This window comes from Myxocyprinus asiaticus, chromosome 42 (assembly GCF_019703515.2).
Source record: "Myxocyprinus asiaticus isolate MX2 ecotype Aquarium Trade chromosome 42, UBuf_Myxa_2, whole genome shotgun sequence".
In the NCBI taxonomy this organism is placed as follows: domain Eukaryota; kingdom Metazoa; phylum Chordata; class Actinopteri; order Cypriniformes; family Catostomidae; genus Myxocyprinus; species Myxocyprinus asiaticus.
In genome coordinates, this window is record NC_059385.1 from 9,549,760 (window position 1) to 9,561,412 (window position 11,653).

Sequence of the window (11,653 nt, forward strand, 5' to 3'; positions counted from 1 at the left end):
TCTGTAGGTCCATACAACACAAGTCCACAAGTCCATAAAGTGGTCCATATGTTGTAGGAATTTTGGTAGTATAAATGCACATGGTATGAATTAAGTGTCCACGTACCTTCACCATAATATGTAAGGAATTTTACAAATGATCATATAGAAATCTGAATAAAATTCTCCACCATTAAAATGTTATACAACTGCTCGTTGTATCCTCTCACAATTTCTGTTGTAAGGAATTAGCTTTAATAAGGAAATTATGATTAATTCACTTATTGGAGTAATACTGTTCTCATGGCTTATTGAAAATAATATCACAAATATTTTAGATATGGTTCGAGCTTAGGTGCGCAGATCTTTGAAAAATCAAGTGATGAGATTATTTATCAACATATACCACAGTCAAATTAACTTGAATACAAACAAGATTTTATTGCTAATCTAAAACAGAAAACTAACTAACACAGACAAACATGAAAAACAGGTTGTGAGGGAACTGTAACAGAGTAACTTGAATGGAAATGATCTGTACAGAGAAAATTAACATAATGGAGTCTATAGACAATAGACAATGCATTCAGAACTATTCGATACTTTGTGTCTAACTCAATTTGCAGTCGGATTCCTCAAATTATATTAAAGAGATACTAGCACTTTCAGCAAAAGTCTGGAGATGTACTTGCGTGTCATTTTGCTTCCTTTCATTGCTTTGGTCCTTTGGCTGTGTCAGTAGAAAGTTCTGGTTGTTCCGTCGATGTTTTTGACCTCTGTTAAGATCGTGGATAATTTGTTGGTGGGATGATGAGGTGGGGCTTTGAAGTGAGGTCTTCCACAAGGCCTTCCGCGAGGGAGACTCACAACTCCCCATCACGTGTGTGAGTCGTAGAGCAGAGAGGGATCTCTTTTCGGAACTTTGCGTTACGAGCTTCCTGAACTCTACATTGTGTGGAGACAGGGGGGCACCGTAGTGAGGGCTAAGAGCCACAAGGGCAAAAGTGCAGAGGATGAAGAGAGCTGAAAAGGAAGAGAGCTGAAAAGGAAGAGAGCTGAAGAGCGTGTTTGTCCAAGGCGGGGAGGCTTTGTACTGTTGAGATTGGGCGCACCCCAAAGGTGTTCTGAGCCAATCAGACATGTCTTTTCAGATACCATGTGATTATCTTTCTGTCCCTCCTTCTGAAGGGGATTAATGAATCTTTGTCCTGTTACAAAATTCAACATCAACATTCTCTACATAAATGGGCAAGCATTTACATTTGAAACATGACATATTTTCCATTTTGGTTACTTTACTACACATTAACATTTGAATATACATTATTATACATAATTGAGCATCATGTGTGCACTAATGCATTCTATGATTCTAACCACAGTCAGGCATCCTATGATGCATCTTAGCATATTAAAATTAGGTTATGTGCATTCAGAAGTGTAGAATGAGACCATGGAGTCTTTTTATAGTATTATTTTTCACAATGTATGTATATGCATTTGAAAAAACCCAAGAAAAATTAGTTTGAGTCAAAGTTCCTGGATTTAAGAGTTCAAAGTGATCCTTCCAAAGACAGTAAGACAGTTTTCAAGCTCTCTCGTCTCATACAGAATTTTAGCATGTGACACAGGATATGTCTCATTTTAAGTGTGTTGTGTTGATGGGGGCACAGTCGTGTGTCTGTCTGCGGGAGAGAGGGAGTGGTGTGGCTTGTCATGTTGGTTAACATGATTTCTAACAGCTGTTTCTCATTACAGTGATAGCAGAGAGATGCTGCAAAACAGCTGAATATGCCAGAAGAGACAGAGAGAGAACAAGTATGCAGCGTCGTCAAACTGTTTACGTTACGTGTTGAAGCCGTTGAGTGTTTGTGAAGAAGTTTGTTTATGATTGATAGTGAATTGTTGAACTGAGTGAAAAACCCGAAAGAGTGTATCTGCTGAACAGAAGGCAAGAGAATAAAAGCCTTACCTGAAGCATGTCACTGCTCCCCATCTCCTCCTTTTCCATACCCGAACCTAAAGGTCCATTACATGTGTCAAACTGGTTTAGTCGAAGGACAAAGGAGTATCTTAGCTTTCCATGGGGATTCCATGGTGACGGTCCTTTATCTATCTCTTGGAATGTGTGTGTTAGTTGTGTGTGTGTATTCTTCTAAAGATCTTCGTTTGTGTTCTGCAGAATAAAGAAAGTCATACACATCCGGGATGGCATGAGGGTGAGTAAATGATGAGAGAATTTTAGTTTTTGGGTGAACTATCCCTTTAATTGTTTACTTCCCAAAGATTCATTAAGTAATGATTTATAATGATTTGAGGAAATTCATATGGATACAGTGGGGATCAAGTTTAAATGGCCTTTGTCAATTTACCCATCTTCACAATGTATTATAAGATTTTCAACATTTACAATCCAAACTAAACATACACAAGACTGCCCTGAGAAATGTAATGATGTTAGACTTTTTAAATTATACCAGTAAGCCGTAAAAATAGTAAAACTAAAATAAAAAACTAACTAAACTGAAACTGAGAAAATGAAAACGAAACTAAACTAATTTGGAACAACAAATTTAATATAAAATATAAATAAAAACTACATTAAAAATCCAAAACTATAATAACACTGCTTAAGAATCAAAGTGCATGCTTTTGTTCTACTAAAAAGAGTGAAGCCTCATTTTTTCAGGTCACAGGAAGTGGTGTAATTCTGAAAATGTACTGTGATAAAGCCTTTGGTCTTACATTTCATTAAAAAATTATCGGAATTAACTGGTACCATCATTTAAAAATAATGTTTTCACTCTGGAACAATTGTTTCCGTTTTCAGGTATGTTCTGTAAAAAAAACATATACATATATTTTAAGTTTTCTTTTTCATTCCTTAAACTGTTTTGAAAACTATGAAAGTGGCAGGGTTCTCCGCATGGCCCTTGGCCCCCATGGCATCAGGACTGCCAGAAAGGGCCAAAAGGACGCAACAGCTTTCCTGTGTCCCTCGCTGGAAAGGTGAATTATACAGTGAGGGTGAAATTGTGGTGCTAGAATGCTCCCAACGACACCCTTGGCATAGAAGGAATTTAAGGACAATTGGGTCTACCATCGCAATGTGACCCAACTATCTTTCTACGACTGCCTTTAACTCCTAATGGACCTGCCACCACTCAAATGTGGCACAGCAACTCCGAATTCTGGACCAAGATGAATGAGCTGGTCAATTGTCACATGCAGCAGACATTCACAGCCTTATGCACAGTAGCAACGGCCACCTGGGAAGACATAAAACCCTCCACCGTTACCAAATTTAAGGACCTGGATGAGATGGCAACCCTAATAGCCAACAACATTAAGAAAGTCTAGCACTCGCTGGGTAAGATCTCAGTCAACTGGGGCCTTCTTGGCCGCATCCGCTTGGTGCCGGATGGGGAAGTGTACAAGTACACAGAAAAGAAAACTGGGCAGCCTTCCAGGCCCAAAGAGGCTCTTAAAAGAGGTCCTCACAAAGGAACTTGAAAAGGTGTGGAAGTAAATAGAGATACCCATGAGGGATCCCTTGAAAAGGGTCCTCCAGACACTGTACAGTAGGCCCAGGGGAAGCACGACATTGCCACCACAGCACCTGTGCCCTCAGCTGTGGAATTTGCAGTCAAAACTGGACTCGCTTACTAATGGTTTGGGCAAATTGGCTATCCAGTAGTAACCAACCTGGCTGAACTGGCCCCTGACATAGGGGCTGACCACTAGTGTCCCCACTCTCTAGATCAGGGCCCCACTTGTTCTGTCTGCCCTGTTACCCGAAGTGTGGGTATTCTTCGTGGACAGTTCCTGATGCTGCGTGGATGGAAAGGCCCACACTGGTTGGGCTGTGGTGGAAAACCTCTCCCCATCTGGCAGGCGGCTCTTGTCTAGCAACATATAAAAGGCTGTGTTGGTGTGCTATCTGCTCTCTGTGCTTAATAAAGATGGCGTGCCACCGTATCTCAGATCTGAGTTTGAATTTCCTTCTATAAAAGTATGAATATTAATATTAAACACTTCTGATATGCACATGTTTGTCAGTGCTATATCTGTGAATTGTTTAAAAATAAAGTTATGTCAAAAGAGTGTATTCTTGGCCATGAGTCATAACACAGCTAATAAAAGAGTGAACTTAAGTTGGCCTATGTTTCTCATATGCACTTACATACAGTGTTGGGGAGTAATGGAATACATGTAACAGGATTACGTATTTAAAATACAAAATATAAGTAACTGTATTCCACTACAGTTACAATTTAAATCATTGGTAATTAGAATACAGTTACATTCAAAAAGTATTTTGATTACCAAAGAGATTACTTTGCATTTTATTGTCATTTGTTTCACTTAATATTTAGTCCTTTCAGATGGAAAACATTTATACATATAAATGATGCAATCCAAAGTGCATTTGAACAGCGGTGAAACACTTTCTTATGATGTGTTACATTCATACAGCCAGAGCAGACAGAGAAGTACGTTTGAAGTTTGGAGCAGAAGAAATAGAAATAAACCTTGTGTAAATTGTCAGCTTTACGCTCAGCTAAAATGCTATTTCTGTTTATATGTGTTATAAGTTTTCCTGTAAAAATATCTAAAAATCCTTAAAACAAGATCAGTTTTATTTATCTTGTTTTAGAAACAACACTGCATAAGATATTTAGGTTTTTCAGAGATTGTATTTTTAACATGTGTATTTTGTCTTACTGTACTGGCAGAGTTTTTATAGTCAAAACAAGTGAAAAAATCTACCAGTGCTGAAGAAGTAATCCAAAGTATTTAGAATACGTTACTGACCTTGAGTAATCTAACGGAATACATTAAAAATTACATTTGACAGCATGTATTCTGTAATCTGTAGTGGAATACATTTCAAAAGTAACCCTCCCAACCCTGCTTACATATTTCTCAGACCTATATGAATCTCAGTATAAGGTTATTGTAGCTTGTAATAATAAGATAAATAACAAATACTCTTCTATGCTATAGGGTGAATTGGGCTATTTTTTTTTTCATCTCTATGACAAAACAGGCTCACTTTACCTGAGTTGACCCTACTGATTATTTGTGTTTTCCCTCAAAGAGTAGCAATTAAAATAAATCTGCCCATTTGTGCATCATCTTTGCATTTTGTAGAGCAAGATGCTTTTCATATTTGACAGAGCATAGCGGGAAAATAAAAAGATAAAAACCTTATTGTTATGACGAAATACTTGGTTTTCTATGTGTGTTAGTAACAAATGTTTGCCTAAAATTTAAAACCTACAGTAAGTTAAATACTGCACACCCAGTACTAGCTGCTCGTTCTTAGGTGTGAACACTGCGTGAGCACATAACATTTTTCTCTATTTTGACTATGAATACATAGCAGCATACTACATACAATACAATTAAAAGAATACATGGACACAAAGTTCTCTATGCCTAATAGATAATCTTAACAGACCAATGAGGCTTCTTTGCTTATTCACCTTATAACAAGATCAACCACAACTGGACAGTAAAATAGTTTGAGATTTACATTTTATTGAAAAACTAAGTATTCCAAAATGAAAGACCAAATAATACTCGAGGCATCACAGAAAGTCTCCAAAATAACATTATAAATATATGCTACACATTTTATTTATACTTGAATCCCATTAATCTTCATGTTTTTGATGTGGATGAATTGTCATTTTCTGGGTAAACAAAGCATAAACCCTGCTTCTGATCTCTTTAGTTTTCAGAGAGTACATGATGGGATTCACGCAGGGTGTAAGGCAGGCCGACAAGGACAATGCCACCATGCTTACATTGGGGTTTATAACTATTTCAAAAAATGAAATATTGAAAAAGACAAGAATAGGAATGAAGAATAAGGCCACTAACACAAGGTGCTCTGTGCATGTAGCTAGTGCCTTATATCTGCTCTGAATATTTTTCATTCTGAATACAGAGAAAAGTATAGACATGTAGGTCAGGAAAATAAAACTCAAAGTCACAAACACAAAGAGTATAGATAGAATGATGGCGTAAATCAGTTGCCGTGTTGTATCGCTGCAGGAAAGTCTAAAAACAAGAGTGTAATCGCAGAAATAGCTGTTGACTTGAACAGAGCCACAAAAGGACAGGGGTGTAAGGGATACTGGACAATAAGTCCAAAAATCCAAACTCCACCTATTATATAGGCCATAGTGGTGTTTGTTTATAGACTCCTGTCTCAAGGGCAAACAGATTGCAATGAACCTGTCATAAGCAAGAATACACAGAGAAAATGACTCGAGTGACAAAAATGTGTAGTAAGTGTACATTTGCACAAGACTCAATTTGAATGGCACAAAATTATCCAGAAAAAGGTAAATCTTTATCATGCTGGGCACAAGAGATGTGCTGAGCACAAGATCAACCTCCACCAGATTCCCAACTGCCATGAACTTTGATCATATAAAATGATGCAGATCAGAAATAAATTGCACATGACTGTAAATATATAAAGTACAGCAAGGAAAATCACATAGATATTCGAGTAAGGCATAGAGCTAAGAGCGATAATATAGAAACCTGGAGGATGAATAAAGGAGCTATTGGAAAGCAAATTTGTGGCGCTCTGCATTGCACTCCTTTTTTTACGGCTCAGCTTGTTTGCGGTGTGCTTGGATTTCACTGGACGAGATCTTAGATACCTGTGGGTGTTCAGAAAGATTATCAACAACAAAATGTTAGTCCTTTACAATTTCACTTTTATAATCTTTGTTATTTGATGACACAAGCCCTTAGACCCTCATGACTGTGCATCAAAGGTCATTAAGCTTTTTAAAATATCAGATATGCTTTACGTTATTTGAAAATGCATGTCAAATGCAGTAAAATGTCATATTCATTTGAAAAAAAAATATGATAACTAATATATATATATATATATATATATATATATATATATATATATATATATATATATATATATATAGTTACCTTGAAATAATATATTTGAACAATTTTAAGTACCAGTTTACACTATGTTTCTATTTGTTAATATTAGTTAACAACATTAGATAACAAGAACTAACAATGAACAATACTTTTACAGCATTTATTAATCTTGGTTAATGTTAATTTTAACAGAAACTAACATTTTCAACAAATCAAAAGTTGTATTTGTTAATAATAGTTAATGCACTATGAACTAACATGAACTGACAATAAACAATTGTATTTTTATTAACTAACAACAAAATATATTGTTCATTGTTTGTTCATGATACCTTATGCATTGACAAATGTTAACCAATGGAACCTTTATGTAAAGTATTACTGTATTTTAATTCTTTTACATGATGGTTACACCATTTGACATTTTTACACATTAAATCAAAATGTTTTGGTGACAACAAAATGAACGCAAAGACTACATTTCCAAGATTACATGTAACAACAATAAAAAAATCAACATCGATGAAAAGAAATCGAACAATAATATACATCTTACGTTACAGCGTTGAGGATATACATACATGCATATGCGTTGTGTGAGTGGTGGTTTGTGGATAACTCTGTTTCACAGTTCAGAAACACTGCAAATCATGAATGTTAACTTCACCAATCTTTATTGGGAAATATATTGCCCAATTTGTCCTCCTGAGGTGTCATTAGAAAGAAAAGAACCACTGGTATATAAAAAGTCTTGAGAGAAATGACATTCATTATTGTGCTTTTATTTAACTAATGTAAGACTAACAACGGTACAGTGTAACTAATTAACTTAAGTGTAACTAATAATTAGTCTCTTTGTTTTTGTGTTTATTTTTGTAACAAGATAAAAAGTCCCAGTGGGAATTAATTCAGTGCAGACTTTCTAAACTCAAAGTGGGGAAAAGACTAAAAGTTTTGAATGTTGAGGATAAAGGACTCTTCCCTCATTAATACAATTGGAAAAAAGTAGGCTCTAATAGCGCTCTCTCTCTCTCTCTCTATATATATATTCATGACATATCATTGGTTATGTTTCTTCTGACATGCTGATGGCTGATTGCAATCAGTACAAATATACCATAAGACACAGTCCTGCATGCTTCAGGAGAGACATGGAAATGATGAGCTGCTGAGAAAAGAGAATGACTCACTATTACACATCTCCTACTGCTTTGCTGAAGTGTGAACAAGCTTAAACAGCTTGATTGAGGTCTTTCTTTCTTTCTTCACTTAATACGCAAAACATACACAGACCTTGGAACTGGCAAACTACTTAGAATATTTTAAAGCAACATTTTTCCATCTAGAAAATTATCCTGTTCTTCAATATGATTTTATTTAAAACATGTAACAAAATAATACATTATTTTCTGTCCAAAGTACATTTAAAAAAAGAACATGAAATTGTATATATTTCATTAATATGTATAAGAACCTTATCAATGTAAAATACTTACATTTATGTAACACATTATGCAATGTTATATAATATCACAATATTTCAATTCACTTATGTTAAATTCAGAATCTCTACAGCACACTTTTTTTCAAGTACAGTATGCACTGAAGGCAGAAAACTTATCTTGAATCTTACGAAAAAATGGTTCATTCACGTTTGATTACTTTCTCAAGATTTTTGTGTTTTTGTCCAACAAAATAACATTTCTTTTCTGGATTTGAATAAATTGTAAATCACCAGTCTAGTTGCACAGGGTCAAAGGCTTGCTGAGTGAATATTGAAATTAGTTTCAACAGAATTATACTATGGGATTGTAATCAAACAAAATGTTGCTCATTTTAAACTATTTCTTCTCTGTTCATGAAAATATAGAATTATGCTATAAGCAGGACAAACAACACTAAAACCTTAAAGCCGGAAGCCAAGTAAAACTGCTTTGTGATTGTGACTGTTTGCTATCCTATACTATCCTATCCTATACTAATAAACTGCGCTTTGAACACTGTGTTGTCCATCTGTATTACTAGTTCTCACATTTTAAAATAATAGTCATCACGTTAAAAAAAATCAAAAGGTATCTTATATTTTAACTTCTTCCATGTAGACACATTTTGTCTTGATACCATTTTTACACACTTCTGCCATTCTCTCAGCCTTCATGAGGTGAAAACTGGAATGCAGACAGTATTAACAGTACTGAAGGAGTTCCCATGCTGGATCCTCCTCCAGTTCAAAAAATATTTTCTTAAAATATAATTGTAGTTTTGTAAAGAAATATACATGCACGTTCACCTTTTATTGTCTACAATAATATTTTTCAAGCTTTAATTATAAGAACAACTTAAGATCAGAATTCATTTATTCAGGTGTACAGACTATTGACTGGTACTGTTTATACCTGCACATACATCAGTCGCTTGTAGACATGCCTACTGCCCCCCCAGCTAAAACAAGCCTAAGCTGGTTGGTTGGTCTTTGGGCACTTTTTAGCTGGTCAGGCTGGGAGACCAGCTTTAACAGCTAAGACTAGCCAAACAGGTTATGTTGGTCTGAGCTGTATTTTGTCAGCAGAGATTTAGTATAATATTTTAGGCATTCCTGTCTGCTGTACATTAATGTAATTCAGCAACATTTGCAGAGCCATTCACAACACAACACACACACATTGGTAAGCCAATGAGATACTGAGATTGTGTACAGTACAAGTCCTTGGATGTTTTATTGTGAAGCACACCGAGGTAAAGACAGTTTCAGGTTGGATATTTGATGGATATTCACCTGTAGTTTTCCTTAAGTCCACCAACAGCAGTTAGGGACCATCAACATAGTGACAAATCAAATTTTAATAGCTCTTTACCCATTACTCCAAAATCTTTAAAAACTGGTTGTAGCTGACCCAACGGAAGAGACACATATTGCACACACTTTGTTTTGTAGATTTACATCTTGCACTATTTTAAATTATTTGTTCAAATGTTCAAGTTCAATAGCCCCTTGGTCATGTGACCTAGAACCCTCAAACTACTGTAAGAACAGCCACTCACTAGCCTTAAATATTGCACACCTTTTGTTTGTCCATTTTCATCTCAGGTGATTTTACACAAATTTGTATATGTTTTTCATTGTAGCAAATTTCTATAGCTCTCTGGCCATGTGACCTACTGACCTCAAACATGGATCAGGATATCCACTGACTACCCTTCTATATTGCATACCCTTTAGTTGGTCGGTTTTCATTTCACATGATTTTAATTGAAAAAAAATTTATTTAGAATTTCAATAGCTCCTTGGTCATGTGACCTACTGACCTCAAACAAGGGTCAGAATGTCCACTAACTACCCTTCTATATTGCACACCCTTTAGTTTGTCCATTTTCATCATACACTATTTATATGAATAATTTAAACTTTCTAATTTCAATAGCTCCTTGGTCATGTGATCTACTGACCTCAAACAAGGGTCAGAATGTTCACTGACAGCCCTTCTATACTCCCATTTTCATCTAACACTATTTTACATGAATTTTTCATTGTTTCACAGAAGGGTAGTCAATGAACATTCTGACCCTTGTTTGAGGTCAATAGGTCACATGACCAAGGAGCTTTTTAAATTAGAATGTTAAAAAGTTTGTACTTTGTTTGTGCTCCCTAACTAATTCAAGTAGGAATAGGAATGCTGCTCACATTTTCACAGGTTTATTAGCTTTGGAAAGCGAATTAATGTCCGAATCGTGAAAATAAGACCTGTGCAATGTTGTGCGCAATTTTTCCAACATCATGACACTTATTTGGAGTCCGTGGCTCAACTGGTTTGAAAGCTATTGAGGTTTGACAGCGCGAATATCCGTCGAATATCCAACCTGAAACTGTTTTTACCTCGGTGCGCAACACTGTCTCGGGGCCTGTGCATCAGGCAGATTGTGTGTTTGAAGTCCTCTGCTTGAGGAGTTGCTCTTTGCGAGTGTTTTGGTAGGTGGCCATGCACTCTTTAAACTTCTGAACCACAGTCTGACATTTCCTCCAGTCCTGATGCTCAGCCATGCACTCCTGCAGAGCGTAGTGCAGCTCAGCGCAACCGGTCATGGAGATCATCTGGTCCACTGGATCACCCTCATCTTCACTCCTGCTGCGGTTGTGAGGGTCTGGAGAAGGAGCGGATGCCATTCTTTGTCTAAACAGTCCTTTAAAACATTGAAATATAAAGCAGGAGAATTCAGTGTGTTTCAAGTAAAATAAAAAGCAGTAAAAGTAAGCTGCTCGTCCACAAATACATTGCATTGTCTACTTCCACGCTGGACACAGTAGTATAACAGAATTTTTAAAGGCGTATATTAACTTGCCTTTGACATTTGCGAAAAGCGTCAAGGGATTCAAGGTTTCATAACTTTTCTAGCCACGGACAAGAAATGCGTTACATTTTTATGGGTCCGAGTTTATTCATCGGCCTAAGTGAAATGGTGCCGCAGTAGATGTAATTGCAAGCGCCACCCACCAGAGGGCAGAAGTGTAATAGTTTTCATAAAGACTGCCGCAAAGGACTGAAGAATGTGTTGTTAGTAGGTTATTACTTTAAAAATGTATCAAACCTACAGAATGAGATCTAGAGGGCAGTGTCGCCAAAGCCCCCCTCATCTTTGCACTGTAGATCAAGGTGCTTTTAACCCTTGTACGTCAATAAAAAAAGTTACTCAGTGGTCCTTCGAGGACAAAAACGTCCACGTCAAAAAAACTGCCATAATAATATTA

The 11,653-nt window shown here is 36.3% G+C and overlaps 1 protein-coding gene and 1 pseudogene across 1 annotated transcript; both read right to left on the reverse strand.

Moving 5' to 3' along the window:
• Positions 1–5,639: 5,639 nt before the first annotated feature.
• LOC127432276 (olfactory receptor 2AT4-like) lies at positions 5,640–6,592 on the reverse strand (annotated as a pseudogene).
• Positions 6,593–9,188: 2,596 nt separating this feature from the next.
• LOC127432417 (cytochrome c oxidase assembly factor 4 homolog, mitochondrial) lies at positions 9,189–11,389 on the reverse strand. The gene is made up of 2 exons (XM_051683466.1): positions 11,248–11,389; positions 9,189–11,088 (listed from the first exon to the last, which is right to left on the reverse strand). The coding sequence occupies exon 2, from the start codon at positions 11,069–11,071 to the stop codon at positions 10,817–10,819; it is 255 nt and encodes an 84-aa protein (XP_051539426.1). The 5' UTR covers positions 11,072–11,088; positions 11,248–11,389; the 3' UTR covers positions 9,189–10,816.
• Positions 11,390–11,653: the final 264 nt, after the last annotated feature.

Bases quoted from the DNA above. Each gene is read 5' to 3' on its own strand.
- LOC127432417 (XM_051683466.1), bottom strand. From the start codon at position 11,071: ATGGCATCCGCTCCTTCTCCAGACCCTCACAACCGCAGCAGGAGTGAA.